This window comes from Cinclus cinclus, chromosome 38 (genome assembly GCF_963662255.1).
Source record: "Cinclus cinclus chromosome 38, bCinCin1.1, whole genome shotgun sequence".
Taxonomy (NCBI): domain Eukaryota; kingdom Metazoa; phylum Chordata; class Aves; order Passeriformes; family Cinclidae; genus Cinclus; species Cinclus cinclus.
In genome coordinates this window covers 538,358-557,937 of record NC_085083.1, presented here as the reverse complement: position 1 = coordinate 557,937, position 19,580 = coordinate 538,358, and the positions used below count along the sequence as shown (strand labels likewise).

The 19,580-nt window shown below is 62.5% G+C and overlaps 3 protein-coding genes across 3 annotated transcripts; 1 reads left to right on the top strand and 2 right to left on the bottom strand.

The window, feature by feature from the left end:
• Positions 1–244: 244 nt before the first annotated feature.
• LOC134056067 (zinc finger protein 628-like) lies at positions 245–3,459 on the bottom strand. Its single transcript, XM_062512565.1, is given in 6 exon segments — positions 245–364; positions 367–705; positions 739–1,232; positions 1,281–1,394; positions 1,617–3,225; positions 3,310–3,459. Coding segments are annotated over 6 exon segments (2,826 nt in total).
• An 870-nt stretch (positions 3,460–4,329) lies between these two features.
• LOC134056066 (scavenger receptor cysteine-rich domain-containing group B protein-like) lies at positions 4,330–9,491 on the bottom strand. Its single transcript, XM_062512564.1, has 11 exons — positions 9,401–9,491; positions 9,146–9,199; positions 8,729–9,052; positions 8,208–8,267; positions 8,049–8,107; positions 7,905–7,964; positions 7,721–7,828; positions 7,324–7,519; positions 6,119–6,433; positions 5,756–5,881; positions 4,330–4,370 (listed from the first exon to the last, which is right to left on the bottom strand). Exons 1-11 carry the CDS (start codon positions 9,489–9,491, stop codon positions 4,330–4,332), a joined length of 1,434 nt encoding a protein of 477 aa, XP_062368548.1.
• A 581-nt stretch (positions 9,492–10,072) lies between these two features.
• On the top strand, positions 10,073–19,580 carry LOC134056065 (deleted in malignant brain tumors 1 protein-like). The gene is made up of 18 exons (XM_062512562.1): positions 10,073–10,163; positions 12,445–12,459; positions 12,617–12,940; positions 13,042–13,107; positions 13,634–13,975; positions 14,200–14,529; positions 14,934–15,254; positions 15,580–15,642; positions 15,736–15,873; positions 15,989–16,312; positions 16,675–17,004; positions 17,054–17,073; positions 17,172–17,348; positions 17,713–17,908; positions 18,145–18,501; positions 18,742–19,059; positions 19,306–19,407; positions 19,480–19,580. Exons 1-18 carry the CDS (start codon positions 10,073–10,075, stop codon positions 19,578–19,580), a joined length of 3,615 nt encoding a protein of 1,204 aa, XP_062368546.1.

Here is a 19,580-nt window from a genome sequence, read left to right as displayed (position 1 = left end):
GCAGGTGCCACCCCCCGCCCCCCACCCTGGGCACGGGGTTCCCCTGGCCACGAGCACCTGGGCAGCTCCAGGTGGGCACCGGGTACCTCCAGGTGGGTACCGGGCACCTCTGATGTGTCCAGGTGGGCACCGGGCACTTCCAGGTGGGTACCAGGCACCTCTGATGTGTCCAGGTGGGCACCGGGCACTTCCAAGTGGGCACTGGTTATCTCCAAGGTGTGTCCAGGTGATCAGAGGGCACCTGTCAGGTCTCCAGGTGGGCATTGGACACTTCCAGGTGGGCACTGGCCATCTCCAAGGTGTCCAGGTGGGCACCAGGCACCTCCTCAGTGGTCTCAAGATGGACACTGGATGCCTCCAAGGTGTGTCCAGGTGGTCAGAGGGCACCTGTCAGTTCTCCAGGTGGGTACTGGGCACCTTTGATGTATCCAGGTGGACACTGGGCACTTCCAGGTGGACATTGGTCATCTCCACGGTGTCCAGGTGGGCACTGGGCACCTCTGATGCCTCCAGGTGAACACTGGGAACCTCCTAGGGGGGATCCAGGTGCACCTCTGCTGTCTCCAGGTGGGCACTGGTCACTTCACAGGTCTCCAGGTGGACACTGGTCATCTCCAAAGTCTCCAGGTGAGCACTGGGCACCTCCTCAGTGGTCTCCAGGTGGACATCGGTCACCTCTGAGGTCTCCAGGTGGACATTGGGCACCTCCTCCATTGTCCCCAGGTGGACATCGGTCACCTCTGCAGATTCCAGGTGGACACTGGACAGCTCTGCAGGTTCCAGGGGGACACTGGTCACCTCAGTGGCCTGGAGCTGGACATTGGTCACCTCAGGTGGTGGTGGCAGCACCTGGAGCTGGACATTGGTTACCTCAGGTGGTGGTGATAACACCTGGATCTGGACATTGGTCACTTCAGGTGGTGGTGGTGGCAACACCTGGAGCTGGACATTGGTCACTTCAGGTGGTGGTGATAACACCTGGAGCTGGACATTGGTCACCTCAGGTGGTGGTGGCAGCACCTGAAGCTGGACATTGGTCACCTCAGTGGCCTGGAGCTGGACACTGGTGCCACCTGGAGGTGCTGGCAACACCTGGAGCTGGACACTGGGGACACCTGAGGTTAACGGCAGGGCCTGGAACTGGACATTGGCCACTTCTGCTGGTGGTGGCAGCACCTGGAGCTGGAGATTGCTGACTTCTGAAGGCACTGGAAGCACCTGGAGCTGGACACCTGTGACACCTACACCTGTCACACCTGTGACACCTCCACCTGTGACACCTGTCACTTCCCCACTGTGCACCTGGACATTGGTCACCTCTGAGGGCACCCGTAGCACCTGGAGCTGGACACCTGTGACCCCTGTGACCCCCTTCACTCCTGTCACACCTATACCTGTCACACCTATACCTGTAACCCCTGTTACCCCCTTCACTCCTGTCACACCTACACCTGTGATCCCTGTCATACCTGTGGCACCTGTGATACCTGTCACACCTGTGACCCCTGTCACCCCTACCCCTGTGACACCTGTGACCCCTGTCATACCTGTGGCACCTGTGATACCTGTCAGACCTGCGACACCTGTGACCCCTGTCACCCCTACCCCTGCGGCACCTGTAACACCTGTGACACCTGTGACCCCCGCCACCCCTGTCACCTCAGCCACCTGCAGCTGCACCCCTGCTCCCGCCCCCTCCGGCCCCGCTCCAGGTATGACCAGGACACTCTGCCAGGCGCGCTGCCCCTTGCCCACCTGCGCCAGGTGCGGCCGGACGTGGCCGGGCGGGGCGGGCAGCAGCAGCACCTTGCGGGGGGAGGAGGCCGCGGGCAGGACCCGCGGCCCCCGCGGCGGCGAGGGCAGCAGCAGGTAAGCGGCGGGCGGCGATGGTGCGGGGCCGGGCGCGCGGCGCGGGGCGGCGCCGTGCGTGCGCAGGTGCCGCTGCAGGTAGGCAGCCACGACGAAGGCCTTGGGGCAGGCGGGGCAGCGGAAGGGCCGCGCCGCCGAGTGCGTGCGCCTGTGCAGGTGCAGGTTGGACGAGTGCGTGAAGCTCTTGCCACAGGCGGCGCAGGTGTACGGCCGCTCGCCCGTGTGCACCCGCAGGTGCTGACGCAGGTTGGTGGCCTGGGCGAATCCCTTCCCGCAGGTGGCGCAGGTGTGCGGGCGCTCGCCCGTGTGGGTGTGGCGGTGGCGCCGAAGGCTGGACGAGTTCTTGAAGGCCTTGGGGCAGGTGGGGCAGCGGTAGGGCCGCTCGCCCGAGTGCTGCCGCAGGTGGTACTGGTAGTGAGAGGCCCACTTGAAGGTGAGGCCGCACTGGGCGCACCTGAAGGCGCGCAGCCCCGTGTGCACGCGCAGGTGAGTCTGCAGCAGCGACGAGCGCTTGAAGCTCTTGCCGCAGGTGGAGCAGGTGTAGGGCCGCTCGCCCGTGTGGTCGCGCAGGTGGTAGCGCAGCCCCGAGGAGCCCCTGAAGGCCTTGCCGCACTCGCTGCACCTGTACGGCCGCTCGGGCGGCGCCGGCGGCTCGGCGGTGCCTTCACCCGGAGGAGGCGCGGCCGGGCGGGGTGGGGCTCTGGGGGTCGCGGTGCACCTGGGCCGCTCGTGGCCGGGCAGGTGCCGCGCCAGCCCCGAGCCATTCTTGAAGCTCTTGCCGCAGGTGAGGCAGCGGTGGGGTGGGGCTGGGGCCGCCGTCCCTGTCCCCTCTTGCTCGGCGCAGGTGACCCCCAGAGGCCTCCAGAGCGGCTCAGGTGAGGCGGTGGCAGCGGGGGCGGGGCCTTGCGGGCACCGCCGGGGACAGGCATGCGAGGCCAAGGGCGTGGCGCAGGCGGGGCACTGAGGGGCGGGGCTGTGCGTGCGCCTGTGCAGGTGCAGGTTGGATGAGTGTGTGAAGCTCTTGCCGCAGGCGGCGCAGGTGTATGGCCGCTCGCCCGTGTGCACCCGCAGGTGCTGCCGCAGGTTGGCGGCCTGGGCAAATCCCTTCCCGCAGGTGGCGCAGGTGTGTGGGCGCTCGCCCGTGTGGGTGTGGCGGTGGCGCCGAAGGCTGGACGAGTTCTTGAAGGCCTTGGGGCAGGTGGGGCAGCGGTAGGGCCGCTCGCCCGAGTGCTGCCGCAGGTGGTACTGGTAGTGAGAGGCCCACTTGAAGGTGAGGCCGCACTGGGCGCACCTGAAGGCGCGCAGCCCCGTGTGCACGCGCAGGTGAGTCTGCAGCAGCGACGAGCGCTTGAAGCTCTTGCCGCAGGTGGAACAGGTGTAGGGCCGCTCGCCCGTGTGGCCCCGCAGGTGGTAGAGGAGGGCGGAGGAGCCCTTGAAGGCCTTGGGGCACTCGGGGCACTTGTAGGGCCGCTCACCTGTGTGGCTGCGCAGGTGATGTGCCAGGCGCGAGGACCAGCGGAAGGATTTGCCGCACTCCCGGCAGGTGAAGGGGTGCTCAGTGGTACCTGCGGGGGCAGCCGTGCCCGCCATGGCTGCACCTGAGGGGGACGTGGCCACAGGTGAGAGGCTGGACCTGGGATAGGTGAAAACTCAGACCTGGCACACGTGAGAACTCAGACAGCACATAGGGACAGGTGAGACCCAGCACCCAAAACATGGGGACAGGTGAGACCTCAAACATAAAACACAAGGGACAGGTGGGACCCCAAACCTGACACAGGGAGGACAGGTGAGAGCCCAGACCCACCCCAGGTGTGCAGGTGGGACCCCCAAACCCAACACGGGGGGCGTGGCCAAACCGGAGGCGTGACCAGGCCGCTGTAGGCTCCGCCCCTACGGGAAGGCCGCGCCCCGCCCCTCGCCGCCATCAGGCCCCGCCCCTTTCCCCTCAGCCCCTGCAGGCCCCGCCTCCTCCAGGCCCGCCTCGCGCAGGCCCCGCCGCTTCCTCCCCCCTCTTCCTCCTCTTCCTCCCGCCCTCCCCGCTCACCTGCCGGGCTCGCGGAGGCTCTGCCGGGGTCGGAACCGGGACGGAACCGGGACGGAACCGGGACAGAACCGGGCCCGGTGCCGCCACAGCAGCGCAACACCCGGGCCGCGCCGCCTGACGAGGCCACGCCCCCTCCTCCTCACCAGGCCGCGCCCCCTCCGCCTTCCCGCCGTGGCTGCAGCCAATCAGCGCACGCCCCTTGCGGCGGGGCCACGCCCCCTTCCCGGAACCGCCCGCGGTGCTTGCTGGGTAATGGAGTCCCGCGGCCGTTCCTGTGCTCTCAGCCTTTACTGGTTTTACTGGTTTTTAATGGGTTTTACTGGTTCTCACTGGTTTTGTTGTTTTTTCTTGGTCCTGGGGAGCACTTCAGGGTAATTTGGAGGGGATTTAGGGGTGTCCCAGGTTCCTACAGCTCAGGTGAGCTCGGGGGGCTCCTCCGGCAGCAGGGGCTCACCTAGGAAATGGTGGGGGGGGAGGTCAAGGGGTTCCTGGGGAGGGATTTTGGGGGAACCTCCCCAAAACCTTCCCGAAATCCACCCAAAATTCACCCCAAATCCCCCCCAAATTCACCCCAAATCCCCCCCAAATCCACCCAAAATTCACCCCCCCACACCCAAAATCCTTCCCAACCCCCCCCTCAGGATTCCCCAAAATCCCCAGGACCCCCCAAATCCATCCCAAATTCCCCCAAATTCCCCCAATTTCCCCGGGATCCCCCAAATCCACCCCAAATTCCCCTAAACCGCCCCCAGGACGCCCCCAAAATCCCCAAGACCCCTCCCCCCAAGGATTCCCCCCCCCAAAATCCAACCCAAGATCCCCCAAATTCCCCCAGATTCCCCCAAAGACCTCCCTAGAGATCCCCCAAATCCACCCCAAATTCCCCAGGACCCCCCAAATCCCTCAGGAATCCCCAAATCCCACCGGGGGGCTTTGGGGGGGGGGGGGGGGTCCCGGGGAATTTGGGGTGGATTTGAGGGAATTTGGGGGGGGTCCTGGGGGCGGTTTAGGGAATTTTGGGGTGGATTTGGGGGATCCCGGGGAATTTTGGGGTGGATTTGGGGGATCCCGGGAAATTTGGGGGAATTTGGGGTGGATTTGGGGGGTCCCTAGGGAGGTTTTAGGGGAATTTGGGGTGGATTTAGGGGGTCCCGGGGTGCCCTGGAGAATTTGGGGGGATTTTGGGGAGATTTTTGGGGGGATCCTGGGGGAGTTCCTGGGAATTTGGGATGGATTTGGGGGAATCTGGGGGAGTCCTGGGGGATTCTGGGAGGGATTTGGGGGAATTTGGGGGTGGATTTGGGGGGTCCTGGGGAATTTGGGGGAATTTGGGGTGGATTTGGGGGGGTCCCTAGGGAGGTTTTAGGGAATTTGGGGGAATTTGGGGGAATTTGGGGTGGATTTGGGGGAATTTGGGGTGGATTTGGGGGGTCCCTAGGGAGGTTTTAGGGAATTTGGGGAAATTTGGGGGAATTTGGGGTGGATTTGGGGGAATTTGGGGTGGATTTGGGGGGTCCCGGAGTGCCCTGGAGAATTTGGGGCGATTTTGGGGGTTCTTGGGGAATTTTTGGGGGGGGGTTTGGGGAATTTGGGGTGGATTTTGGGAATCCCTGGGGGGGATTTTTGGGGGTCCTGAGGGGTCTCAGGTGCCATTGTGGGGGGGGGGGCTCAGCTGGGGGATTTTGGGGTCACCTGAGGGGTTTTGGGGCCACCTCAGGAGATTTTAGGGAGGTTTTGGGGTCACCTGAGGCGTTTTGCGGTCACCTGAGGGGTTTGAGGTCACCTGAGAGGGGTTTTGGGGTTGTCTGGGGATTTTGGGCGTCCCGGTCCCGGCCGTACCTGTGCGGTGCCTGCCCAGGCGGGCGGGGGCACACCTGGCGCACAGGTAAAGTCCCAGCAGGGCCCCACAGAGCCCCGCCCCCACCCCCAGCAGCGCTTCCAGCAGAGCGCAGGAGTCGGGCAGGGCTGGGACAGGTGAGAGACGGACAGGTGAGACATGAACAGGTGAGACACAGGCAGGTGAGGGTAAGGGACATGGGGCCGGTGAGGGGACAGGTGAGAGGGCGCGACAGGTGAGGGAAGGGTAGGACAGGTGGGACAGGTGAGAAGAGGTGAGACAGGTGAGCACAGGAGGAACAGGAGATCTCAGTCCTGCCCAGGTGAGCCCAGGTGAGCTCACCTGGCTGCAGGTGCCTCACTCACCTGGCAGCTCGGCGCAGGCCACGGCGGCGGCCCCACCTGTGGCGCAGGTACCTGCCTGGAGCCCGCGGCACTCGAGCAGGAAATGCTCGGAGCCATCGCAGGTGAGCCCGGCCAGGTACGGCTCCCCCGGCAGGTGCGGCCCCACAGGTGCGCTGAGGGCGGGGCCGCAGCCCAGCTGCCTGCACAGCACCTGCGCCTCGGGCAGCCCCCAGGTGAGGCCGCACACCTGCAGCCAGGTGTGGTTCAGCAGCACCTGCACCTGCCCCGCGCAGGGCCTGGGGCCGCCCCGCAGCCGCACCTGGGGGGGGTCAGTACCTGTGGGGGAGGGCGGAGGGTGAGCACACCTGGGCACAACTGTGCTACCTGAGCACACCTGAGCACAGCAGCACACCTGTGCTACTTGAGCACACCTGAGCACAGCACCACACCTGTGCTACTTGAGCACACCTGAGCGCAGCAGCACACCTGTGCTACCTGAGCACACCTGAGCACAGCAGCCCAGCTGTGGTACCTGAGCTCACCTGAGCACAGCACCACACCTGTGCTACCTGATCACACCTGATTGCAGCACCCCAGCTGTCGTACCTGAGCACACCTGAGCACACCTGCGCCCCTGGTGCTCCCCTGATCCCACTTGAGCACAACTGGTCTCACCTGAGCACACCTGAGTGTGGCACCCCAGCTGTGTTACCTGCACACACCTGAGCTCACCTGAGCACACCTGGCTACCCACGTTGGCTGCTGCAGAGCCCACCTGTTACCTGTGCACACCTGACGCCCTCCCCTCTTCTTCTGCAACCTGTGTTACCTGAGCCCATGACCCCCCCGAAATACCTGGCACCTCACCTGAGCCCACCTGTTCACACCTGAGCCACCCCCACCTCATCTCCATTACCTGAGCACACCTGGGCACACCTGAGTCTAGCACCCCACCTGTGTTAGCTGAGCACACCTGACCCCAAATGGTGCCCATCTGAGCACACCTGAGCACACCTGAGCCTCACTTGAGCACACCTTTGGGTCACCTGCCCCACCTGAGCCCCCCTGTGGCTCACCTGAGCACACCTGTCCCACCTAACCCCACCTGACCCCACCCGTGGATCATTTGACTGCACCTGAGTTTCCCTGAGCTCACCTGAGCCCCTCTGATCCCACCTGAGCACACCTGACCCCACCTGAGCCCCTCTGACCCCACCTGAGTTCACCTGAGCACACGACACCGGCGTCCTCACTGTGGCCACAGTTGTGATCCCCCCAGGTGTGCAGGTGGCACTGGGCCAAGGTGAGCTCCTCACCTGTGCAGTGCGTCCCGTCCAGCCAGATCGGGTCTGGGCCCCGCCCGAAGCGGGCGTGGCCAGGTGCGGCCAGGGCGGTGCCACAGCCCAGGGACCGGCAGATCACCTGTGCAGGGACAGGTGAGACACTGGCCAGGTGAGAGACCATCCCCAGGTGTGAGACCAGGTCAGACACCAGGTGTGAGAGCAGCCCAGGTGTGAGAGCAGCCCAGGTGTGTTCCCATCCCCAGGTATGCCCCAGGTGTTCCCAGGTGTGTTCCCATCCCCAGGTGTGCCCCAGGTGTTCCCAGGTGTGTTCCCCCCTCACCTGTGCATCCGCCATGTCCCAGGTGTCGTCGCAGACCGAGCCCCACCTGCGCTTGTGCAGCACCTCCACCCTGCCCATGCACCTGGAGGAGCCGTTCACCAGCCGCACCTGCGGAGGGACACATCTGGCCTCACCTGGGCTCACCTGGGGCTGGGCACAGCTGGGGACACACCTGGGGCCTCACCTTCAACTGCTCCTGAGCGTCCTCCTGGGGGTTCACCTGATCATCCAGCTGGGGGTTCACCTGTGGACACACCTGGGGCTGTACCTGGGCAAGCACCTGAGCATCCACTCGGGGCTGTACCCGGGGATGCACCTGAGGTTTTACCTGGACGTTCACCTGAGGGTTCACCTGAGGGTGCACCTGGGGATGCAAGGGATCAGCACCTGTGGGGGGGAGATGTGGGAGTGGCGCACCTGAGGACTCCTGTGCACACCTGAGGATACCTCTGCACACCTGAGAAATCCTGTGCACACCTGAGGATACCTGTGCACACCTGAGGATACCTCTGCACATCTGAGAACTCCTGTGCACACCTGAGAATACCTGTGCACACCTCACACCCCCTGTGCATACCTGAGGACTCCTGTGCACACCTGAGAATACCTGTGCACACCTCACAACTCCTGTGCACACCTGAGAACTCCTGTGCACACCTGAGGATACATCTGCACACCTGAGAACTCCTGTGCACACCTGGGGATACCTGTGCACACCTCACAACCCCTGTGCACACCTGAGGATACCTGTGCACACCTGAGAACTCCTGTGCACACCTGAGTTTACCTGTGCACACTTCACAACCCCTGTGCACACCTGAGAACTCCTGTGCACATCTGAGCACACCTGAGAACTCCTGTGCACATCTGAGCATACCTGAGAACACCTGAGAACACCTGAGGACACCTGTGCATACCTGTCCATGCTTAACTGGGCACACCTGTCCATACCTATGAACACACCTGCACACACCTGCCAATGTCTCACTTGCACATACCTGTCCTTACCTGCACACACCACACCTGCATCCTCCCCGTGGTGGCAGTTGTGCTGTCCCCAGGTGTGGGCGGGGCAAAGCTCCAGTGCCGCCTCCGATCCCTCGCAGGTGACGTCATCGAGCCAGATGGGGCCCTCACCTGGCCCGAACTCACCTGAGCCCTCCAGCGCCAGGGCGGGGCCGCAGCGCACCTGGCGGCAGGTCACCTGCGCGTCCGCCAGGTCCCAGGCGTCGTCGCACACCGTGCCCCACCTGCCTGCGTGGAACACCTCGACGCGCCCCGCGCACCTGTGCGGGCCTCCGGCCAGGCGCACCTGGCCCTCCTCAGGCTCACCTGGGGCACGGCATGGGCACAGGTGTGTGAGCCCGGCCGCACCTGGGGGGAGCCTGGGGGTGCCACAGACTCACCTGGGCACCAGGAACTCACCTGTGGCTGACAGGGCCTCACCTGTGCGTGGCATGGCCTCACCTGGTGGCACACCTGAAACCCAAAGTGTGGGCAGGTGTGCTCACCTGAGAGCCCCAGATACTCACCTGGGCACTAGGGGCTCAACTGTCCCATCCCCCTCACCTGTCCCATCCCCTCTCACCTGTCCCATCCTCCTCACCTGTCTCATCCCCCCTCACCTGTCCCATCCCCCTCACCTGTCCCATCCCCTCTCACCTGTCCCATCCTCCTCACCTGTCCCATCCCCCCAGGTCTCACCGCAGAGCCCCAGGTGCAGGAGCAGCCCCAGGTGGGCCCACAGGTAAAGGGGACCCAGAATCCTCATGGCAGGTGAGGGCACGTGAGCTCAGGTAAGAAGCTGTGGCCAGGTGAGATCTCAGGACAGGCTCAGCTGGGGCACAGGTGAGGGACAGGAGAGGTGAGGGACAGGACAGGTGAGGGACAGAACAGGTAAAGGGACAGGACAGGTGAGGGGCCCCTCAGTGGCTCAAGGTCCCCCCATACCTGGTGTTTATCCCCAGGTGTCGCCCAGGTCTCTGCCCCTCCCCAGGTGTTCCCCCCTCCCCAGGTATGTCTCAGGTGTGTCCCCCCTCCCCAAATGTCTCCCCCTCCCCAGGTGTGTGTCCCCCCCCCCCCCAGGTGCATCTCCCCCTCCCCAGGTGTGCCCCAGGTGTTACCCCCTTCCCCAGGTGTCTCCCCGTCCCCAGCTGTGTCCCCCCTCCCCAGGTGAAATTTACCTGCGCTCTCTCCCCCCAGGTTCTCCCACCTGACCGTTCCCGCTTTTTCCTGGAACGGCTCTGACGTCACCGCGCCCCTCCCCCCTCCCCTCCCCCCGGGGTCGCCTGCGGGGTCACCTGAGGGGGATGGGCGGGGTCACGCGGGGTCACCTGGCGGCTCCTGGCGGCCATGGCGGCTCCAGGTGCGCTCGGGGGCTCCAGGTGCGCCCGGGGGGGGCTGGAGCTCACCTGGGGCCTCCTGGGGCTGCTGCACCTGGGCGGTGAGTGACGTCATCGGGGAAGGGGCGGAATTCGGGAATTTTATCCCAAAAATCGGGAATTTAATCCCAAAAAATCCGGGATTTTATCCCAAAAATCGGGAATTTTATCCCAAAAATCGGAAATTTTATCCCAAAAATCGGGATTTGAACCAAAAATCGGGAATTTTATCCCAAAATCTCGAGGGATTTTTTTTTTCTCCCCCAAAATTGAGGGATTTGGGATGGAAATTAAAGGAATTTATCCCAAAAAAACCTGGAGGATTTTATCCCGAAAAATTCACTGAATTGGTTCCAAAATTGGGGGATTTTATCCCAAAAAATTCAGGAATTTTATCCCAAAAAACTCAGGAATTTTATCCCAAAAACTCAGGAATTTTATCCCAAAAAATTCAGAAATTTTATCCCAAAACTCAGGAATTTTATCCCAAAAACCTCATAATTTTATCCCAAAATTCAGGAATTTTATCCCAAAATTGGGGGATTTTATCCCAAAAAACTCAGGAATTTTATCCCAAAACTCAGGAATTTTATCCCAAAATTCAGGAATTTTATCCCAAAAACCTCAGGAATTTTATCCCAAAATTCAGGAATTTTATCCCAAAAACCTCAGGAATTTTATCCCAAAAAATTCAGGAATTTTATCCCAAAAAACTCAGAAATTTTATCCCAAAAACTCAGGAATTTTATCCAAAAAGTCAGGAATTTTATCCCAAAACTCAGGAATTTTATCCCAAAATTCAGGAATTTTATCCCAAAATTGGGGGATTTTATCCCAAAAAACTCAGGAATTTTATCCCAAAAAATTCAGGAATTTTATCCCAAAAAACTCAGAAATTTTATCCCAAAATTCAGGAATTTTATCCCAAAAAAATTCAGGAATTTTATCCCAAAAACCTCATGAATTTTATCCCAAAAACCTCAGGAATTTTATCCCAAAATTGGGGGATTTTATCCCAAAAAATTCAGGAATTTTATCCCAAAAAACTCAGAAATTTTATCCCAAAATTCAGGAATTTTATCCCAAAACCTCAGGAATTTTATCCCAAAAAACCTCAGGAATTTTATCCCAAAACTCAGGAATTTTTATCCCACTTTTTATTTCCACACCCAAATCCCCATTTTTTACCCCAACCCCCCCCTCCCCCCAAAAAATTGGGATTCTTTTTCCCCAATTCCCGCCTTTTTTTTTCCCGGGAATTCTGGCTCGGCCTCGTCCCCGATCGATTTTTGGGGCAAATTCCGCGATTTTGGCTCCTCCCACTTTCCCGGGATTGCGGCACCGGGGGCGACCTTCGCCTTTTCCCAGAATTCCCAGAATTCCCAGAATTCCCCCATTTCCCCTCCCCCCTTCCCAGTTTTCCCCATTTTTCTCCAATTTCCCCCCAAATTTTCCCCCAGATTTTCCCCCAAATTTCTCCAATTTCCTCCAATTTTTTCCCAATTTCCCCCTAATTTTTCCCCCGGTTTTCCCAAATTTTTCCCAAATTTTTCCCAAATTTTTCCCAAATTTTCCCCCGAATTTCCCCCAATTTTTTCCCAGTTTTTCTCCTCCATTTTCTCCAATTTTCCCCCGAATTTTCCTAAATTTTCCCGATTTTCCCCCAAATTTTCCCAATTTTTTCAGATTTTTCCTCCATTTTCCCAATTTCCTGAAATTTCCCTCAAAATTTCTCAATTTTCTCCTCCTTTTCCTCAAATTTCCCCGATTTTTCCAATTTTTCCCAATTTTTCCCCATTTTCCCAAAGTTCCCCAATTTTCCTGATTTTCCCCCAATTTTTCTCCAATTTCCCCCCAGTTTTCCCCCGGTTTTCCCAAATTTTTTCCAAATTTTTCCCAAATCTTTCCCAAATTTTCCCCGAATTTCCCCCGAATTTCCTTCCATTTTTTCCCGATATTTCTCCTCCATTTTCTCCAATTTTCCCCCAAATTTTCCTAAATTTTCCCAATTTTCCCAATTTTTTCAGATTTTTCTCCCATTTTCCCAATTTCCCAAAATTTCCCTCAAATTTTCCCAAATTTCCCCAATTTTCCCAATTTCCCCCAAATTTCCTTTTCCCCATTCCCCAAATCCCCTCCTTCCCTCTCCCTCACCTGTCGCACCTGTCCTCACCTATCCTTACCTGTGTTCACCTGTCCCTGTGCTCACCTGTCCTCACCTGTCCTTACCTGGGCTCACCTGTGCTCACCTGAGCTCACCTGTCTCTCACCTGTCCCTCACGTGTGCTCACCTGTGCCATTTTCTGCCCCTTCCACCTCACCTGTCCTTTCCCTTCCCTACAGGCATTCTGTGCGCAGGTGAGTCCAGGTGTGTGCAGGTGAGATTGTGGCACCCCCAGGTGAGACCCTGGGATGCCCAGGTGAGCTCCAGGTGTGCCCAGGTGAGTCCCAGGCACGCCCGGGCTCATCCCAGGTGCACCCGGGCTCACCCACCTGTGCCCATGCCGTGCCCCAGGTGAGCCCGAGGAGGGCCAGGTGCGCCTGGCCGGGGGCCCGCACAGGTGCGCGGGGCGCGTCGAGGTGTTCCACGCGGGCAGGTGGGGCACGGTGTGCGACGACGCCTGGGACCTGGCGGACGCGCAGGTGACCTGCCGCCAGGTGCGCTGCGGCCCCGCCCTCTGGGCTCCAGGTGCGGCGCAGTTCGGGCGCGGCTCAGGTGTGATCTGGATGGACGAGACCGAGTGCAGCGGCGGCGAGGCTCACCTGGCCGAGTGCCCCGCCCGCACCTGGGGCCGCAACGACTGCTACCATGGAGAGGACGCGGGGGCCGTGTGCGCAGGTGAGCGCCCGTGGGTGTGCTCAGGTGTGCTCGGGTGTGTCAGGGATGTGCAGGTGAGAGTGGGGGCAGGTAAAGGTGCGCAGGGGTGCTCACGTGCACAGGTAAAGGTGCTCAGGTGTGCTCAGGTGTGCAGGTAAAGGTGCTCAGGTGTGCCCAGGTGTGCTCAGGTGTGTCAGCGATGTGCAGGTGAGAGTGGGGAAGGTAAAGGTGCTCAGGTGTGCTCAGGGGTGCTCAGGTGTGCAGGTAAATGTGCTCAGGGATGCTCGGGTGTCCTCAGGTGTGCTCAGGGGTGTTCTGGTGTGTCAGAGGTGCTCCTGTGTGCAGCTGAGGGGGACAGAGCCAGGTGATGCTGGATCAGGTGGGACAGGTGGGAGGGGTCACCTGGTGCTCACCTGTGCCAGCTGTGCCCATCTAAAAGGGTTTGGGGTCGGAGTGGTGTGTGCAGATGAGGGATGGGACAGGTGAGACAGGTGAGGGATGGGACAGGTGAGGGATGGGAACACCCAGGTGTTCTCTGCACCTGTGGGCAGGTGGGGGGGGGTGGGAGGTCTGTCCTGGGGTACCTGGTGGACATCTGGGCACACCTGGGGGTACCTGGGGAACACTTGGGGCTACCTGGGGGGCACCTGTGGCTACCCAGGGTTACCTGTGGGCCCCTGGGGTTACCTGTCCTGACCAGCTCAGGTGTTCCAGACTCTCTCGAGCCGGAGCCACCTCACCTGCGCCTGGCCGGGGGCGAGCACCGCTGCACAGGGAGGGTGGAGCTGCTGCACCTGGGCAGGTGGGCCGGGGTCTGCGGGCACACCTGGGGCCCGCGAGAGGCTCAGGTGGTCTGCAGGTACCTGGGCTGTGGGACCCCTCTGGCTGCCCCGCCTGGGCACACACCTGGGGACGCACCTGGGCACACACCTGGGCAGGTGTGGCTGGAGCAGGTGAACTGCGAAGGCACCGAGAGCGACCTGAGCCAGTGCAGGGCGGGGCCCTGGCAGGAGCGCACCTGTGCCCAGGGGGGCGTGGCCAACGTGACGTGCTCAGGTGAGTGTGACGTCATCCTCACCTGGGCAGGTGGAGCAGGTGTGGGGGGGTGGGTCAGGTGCACTCAGGTGTGTCTGAGAGCTTCACCTGGCTGCCTCACACCTGTAACCCCCCTCAGGTTACCTGTCCCGCTCAGGTCCCCTCCCTAAAACCTCTCCCAGGTAATCTGGGCTGTTACCTGAGCCCCCCTCACCTGTAAACCCCCCCCATCCCCTCACCTTCAGGCTCCGCACTGGCCACGCCCCCCCAGGTGCGCCTGGCAGACGGGCCGCACAGGTGTGCCGGCCGCGTGGAGGTGTCGCACCTGGGCAGGTGGGGCACGGTGTGCGATGACACCTGGGGCTTCGCGGCGGCTGCCGTGGTGTGCAGGTACCTGGGCTGCGGCCAGGTGATTGCGGCCCCACCCCGCGCACGCTTTGGGCCCGGGAGCGGCCCCGTGTGGCTGGACGGGCTCACCTGTACAGGTGAGGAGGGAGCACCCTCCGAGTGCCGCCATAAAGGATGGGGGGTGCACACCTGTGAGCACAGCGAGGACGCTGGAGTGGTGTGCGCAGGTGAGAGATGGGACAGGTGAGACAGGTGAGGGGATGGGACAGGTGAGGGGATGGGACAGGTGAGGGATGGGACAGGTGAGGGGATGGGGGAGGTGAGGGACAGGTGAGACATCTGAGGGAGAGGTGAGCACAGGTGAGGGCACAGAGACAGGTGAGGGATGGGGCATGGGTGGGGACAAGTGAAGGGACAGATGAGGGGCAGGTGAGGGAGGGGAGGACAGGTGAGTGACAGGTGAGGGAGAGGTGAGGGCCAGGTGGGCTGGGAGCAAAGCCCCTCATCTGTTCTGACCTGTTCTCACCTGTTCCTGCCCACACCTGTCCCCAACTCTCACCTGTCCCCAATTATCACCTGTCCCCCAATCCCACCTGTTCCCTATTCTCACCTGTCCTCACCTGCCCACCAGGTTCGGGCCTGGCTGACCTGACTCACCTGCGCCTGGCCAAGGGCCCGCACAGGTGTGCTGGGCGTGTCCAGGTGCTGCACGAGGGGCGCTGGGGCGGGGTCTGTGGCCTCACCTGGGCCCTGCCCGCTGCTGACGTCACCTGCCGCTACCTGGGCTGTGGCCCCGCCCTCCGGGCCGGCCAGGTGAGCGTCGGGAGGGAGGAGCTCACCTGGGTGGAGTCGCTCAGGTGTAACGGCAGCGAGGGTGGCCTGCTGGAGTGCCAGGTGAAGGTGTGGGGCGCCCCCTACTGCCCGCACGCCACCGTCACCTGTGCGCAGCCAGGTGAGGCAGGGACACCTGCACAGGTGGGACACACCTGGGGACACACCTGAGACACACCCAGGACACACCTGGGGACACACCTGGGGACACACCTGGGGACACACCTGGGGACACTTGGAAACACCTGGGACACCCCTGGGAAACACCTGGGGGCATGTGGGTACCCCTGGGTACACTTGGGACACACCTGGGCACACCTGGGGCACACCTGGGGCACCAGCCAGGTAAGCACATGTGCCCAGCTTCCCCATGGGTTTCAAATGAGGCCCCAGGTATGACCATGGTGCCCTCAGGTGAGCTCACCTGGGCACACTTTGATTCTCAGGTGAGACCCTGGTCCCCCAAAATGCGACCCTGTCACCCTCAGGTGTGACCACTGCACCCTCAGGTGAGGCCCTGACATCCCCAGGTGAGCCCCTGGCTCCCTCAGGTGAGCCCCAGACGCCCAGGTGAGCACACCTGTCCATGCCCTGCGTTCCAGATGTGCTCCCAGGCGAGGCCCCAACACACTCAGGTGCAACGGTGGCACCTTCAGGTGAGCCCCACATGTGCTCAGGTGAGCATGAGAAACCCCCAGGTGAGCCCGAGAAACCCCCAGGTGAGCCCCTGGTGTGTCCAGGTGAGCCCCGGCATGCCCAGGTGAGCTCCAGGTGTGCCCAGGTGAGTCCCAGGCACGCCCAGGCTCACCCCAGGTGCGCCCGGGCTCACACACCTGTGCCCATGCCATGTTCCAGGTGAGCCCGAGGAGGGCCAGGTGCGCCTGGCCGGGGGCCCGCACAGGTGCGCGGGGCGCGTCGAGGTGTTCCACGCGGGCAGGTGGGGCACAGTGTGCGACGACGCCTGGGACCTGGCGGACGCGCAGGTGACCTGCCGCCAGGTGCGCTGCGGCCCCGCCCTCTGGGCTCCAGGAGTGGCGCAGTTTGGGGAGGGGGCGGGGCCGATCTGGCTGGACCGGCTCAGGTGTGAGGGCAGCGAGGCTCACCTGGCCGAGTGCCCCGCCCGGCCCTGGGGGGAGCACACCTGTAACCACGTGGAGGATGCCAGCGTCATCTGCGCAGGTGAGACGCGGACAGGTGAGTGCACCTGGGGTGGGGGGGTGGAGGGGACAGGTGGGGAAGGGCGCACCTGGGCACACGTGGGGCTCACCTGGCCCTGCCCCATCCCTGTCCTCACCTGTCTCACACCTGTCCTCACCTGTCCCCAGGTGAGCTGACACTCACACTTGTCCTGTCTCTGTCCCACACCTGTCCCTGTTTCACACCTGTCCCCAGGTAACCCTGACCCCCCCTCACCTGTCCCCAGGTAACCCTGACCCCTCACCTGTCCCCAGGTAACCCTGTCCCAGGTGAGCCCCCCAGTAACCCTGGCCCCACACCTGTCCCAGGTGAGCTCCCCAGGTAACCCCTGTCTCCCCTTGCAGACTCGGGGCTGTCCGGGGTGCCCCAGGTGCGTCTCTCAGGTGCGCCCGACAGGTGCGCGGGGCGCGTGGAGGTGCTGCACGAGCACCTGTGGGGCACCGTCTGCGACGACTCCTGGGGGCTGCGGCAGGCGAAGGTGGTCTGCGCTCACCTGGGCTGCGGCCGTGCCCTGGAGGCGCCAGGTGCAGCCAGGTATGGTCGGGGCTCGGGGCCCATCTGGCTTGATGACGTCACCTGCACGGGGGAGGAGCCAGAACTGTTCAGGTGTGCCCATCGCACCTGGGGACAGCACAACTGTCACCACGGGGAGGACGCAGGTGTGGTGTGTGCAGGTGAGCATAGACAGGTGTATGCAGGTGAGACATGGACAGGTGTGTGCAGGTATGGACGGGTGTGTGCAGGTGAGCATGGACAGGTGTGTGCAGATGTGACATAGACAGGTGTGCTCAGGTGAGTGATGTGTGCAGGTGAGCATAGGTGTGCACACGGGTGTGTGCAGGTGTGCCATGCAGAGGTGAGGCAGAGGATCACCTGTCCGTCCCTCACAGGTAACTCCAGCTCAGCTGAGGTGCGGCTGGTGGCCGGGCCTCACCTGTGCGCAGGTAGGGTGGAGGTGCTGCACGAGGGGAGCTGGGGGACGGTGTGTGAGCACGACTGGGACCTGAGCGATGCACAGGTGAGCGCAGGTGACAGGTGAGCGGGGGGCAGGTGAGGATGTGGGGGACAGGTGAGGGTGTGGGGACAGGTGAGCACAGGGAACAGGTGAGCACAGGGAACAGGTGAGGGTGTGGGGGACAGGTGAGGAGGGACAGGTGAGCACAGGGGAGAAGTGGGGGGGTACAGGTCTGTCCTGACAGGATGTTCAGGTGAGCACAGGTGTGGCCAGGTGAGGTTGGGAGCTGCTCAGGTGAGGCTGGGGGTGGACAGGTGAACGATGGGAATGCCCAGGTGAGCTCAGGTGTGTCCCTGGGCACACTCAGGTGTGTTTACCTGCCCACAGGTATTGTTTATATCACTCAGGTGTGTTTACCTGCCCACAGGTAGTGTGCCGCCAGGTGGGCTGCGGGCCAGCGCTGGAGGCTCCAGGCGGGGCGCGGTTCGGGCAGGGCTCGGGCCAGGTGTGGCTGAGCAACCTCACCTGTGCAGGCAGCGAGCGACACCTGGGGCAGTGCCACGGCCCCACCTGGGGAGAAAACACCTGCGGGCACGACAAGGACGCGGGGGTCGTGTGTGCAGGTGAGACACGGACAGGTGTGTGCAGGTATGGGCAGGTGTGTGCAGGTGAGCATGGACAGGTGAGTGCAGGTAAAGGGGTGGGGCACAGTTGTGCTGTGAGGGGTCCATTACCTGCCCTCACCTGTCCTTCTCTGACCCACACCTGAACCTCACCTGTCCCATCTCTCACCTGTCCAATCCCTCACCTGTCCCTCACCTGTCCCATCTCTCACCTGTCCAATCTCTCACCTGTCCAGCCTCTCCCTCCACGCCCTCACCTGCCTCACCTGAGCACTCGGAGCTCTTCCAGGTGCGCCTGGTGGACGGGCCGCACAGGTGTGCCGGTCGTGTGGAGGTGTCACACCTGGGCAGGTGGGGCACGGTGTGCGACGACACCTGGGACCTGCGTGCCGCCCGCGTCACCTGCCGGCACCTGGGCTGCGGCCACGCCCTGAGCGCACCTGGGCGCGCGCACTTTGGGCCCGGTCGCGGCCCCGTGTGGCTGGACCAGGTGCGCTGCTCAGGTGAGGAGCACACCTTGGACAGGTGCAAACGTCCGGCCTGGGGAGAGCACGACTGCGACCACGGGGAGGACGCAGGGGTGGTGTGTGCAGGTAAGGACAGGTGTGTGCAGCTATGGACAGGTGTGTGCAGGTGAGGGTGGGGGACAGGTGTGGTTTAGGGTGGTTCAGGTGTATCCGTGGGGAGACTCAGGTGTGTTTGGGGGGAAGGACAGGTGATGGTGGGTAAAGCTCAGGTGTGTTTTGGGGGTCTCAGGTGTGTTTGGGGGGCTCAGGTGTGCTCAGGTAGCACAGCTGTGCCCAGGTGTGCTCACCCTCCGCCCTCCCCCACAGGTACCGACCCCCCCCAGGTGCGGCTGCGGGGCGGCCCCGGGCCCTGCGCGGGGCAGGTGCAGGTGCTGCTGAACCACACCTGGCTGCAGGTGTGCGGCCTCACCTGGGGGCTGCCCGAGGCACAGGTGCTGTGCAGGCAGCTGGGCTGCGGCCCTGCCCTCAGCGCACCTGTGGGGCCGCACCTGCCGGGGGAGCTGCACCTGGCCGGGCTCACCTGCGATGGCTCCGAGTCGCAGCTCCTCGAGTGCTTCGCTGAGGGGGCGGGGCCCGGCACCTGCACAGGTGGGGCCGCTCAGGTGCGCTGTGTCATGCCCAAAGGTGAGTGGGGAGGAGGGGCTCCAGGTGAGGGGGAGGGCCCCAGGTGATGGACAGGTGTGAGGGAAGGTCTGCAGGTGTGGGGGAGGAGCTCCAGGTGATGGACAGGTGTAGGAAAGGAATCCAAGCCAGGTGAGGCAAGAGCTGGGACAGGTGTGAAGGGAGGAGCCAGGACAGGTGGGACAGGTGAAGCTGGGACAGGTAAGGGCAGGTGTAGGAACCCCCTGACCCCTCACCTGTCCCCCCCAGGTGCAGCCCCCACCTGTGTGTACCTGGTGGCGCTGTTGGTGCTGATGATGTCACTGGGTGGGGCCCTGCTCTGGCTCACCTTGCGGGCCAGGTGTGTCCCAGGTGAGTTCCGCCCCTGCCCCGCCCCCCCAGATGTCCCCAGGTGACATCAGGTGACGCCTGGTGTGTCCCCAGCTCACCTGGGCGCCCCGAGGGCCCCCAGCACCATTTACCTGCCCAGGAGAGCCTCACCTGGTGAGACCGAGGTGCTGCAGCTGAAGGAGGACACCCCCTGA

Coding starts and splice junctions, on each gene's coding strand:
- LOC134056066 (XM_062512564.1), bottom strand. CDS start 9,491: ATGAGGATTCTGGGTCCCCTTTACCTGTGGGCCCACCTGGGGCTGCTC. Junction 8,268..8,728: donor TGCAGGTGTGGTGTGTGCAG/GTAAGGACAGGT, acceptor AGGTGTGCACAG/GTATTCTCAGGTGTGCACAG. Junction 4,371..5,755: donor CCTGGGCAGGCACCGCACAG/GTACGGCCGGGA, acceptor ACCATTTCCTAG/GTGAGCCCCTGCTGCCGGAG.
- LOC134056065 (XM_062512562.1), top strand. CDS start 10,073: ATGGCGGCTCCAGGTGCGCTCGGGGGCTCCAGGTGCGCCCGGGGGGGG. Junction 13,976..14,199: donor GGCCAACGTGACGTGCTCAG/GTGAGTGTGACG, acceptor CCTCACCTTCAG/GCTCCGCACTGGCCACGCCC. Junction 14,530..14,933: donor CGCTGGAGTGGTGTGCGCAG/GTGAGAGATGGG, acceptor CCTGCCCACCAG/GTTCGGGCCTGGCTGACCTG.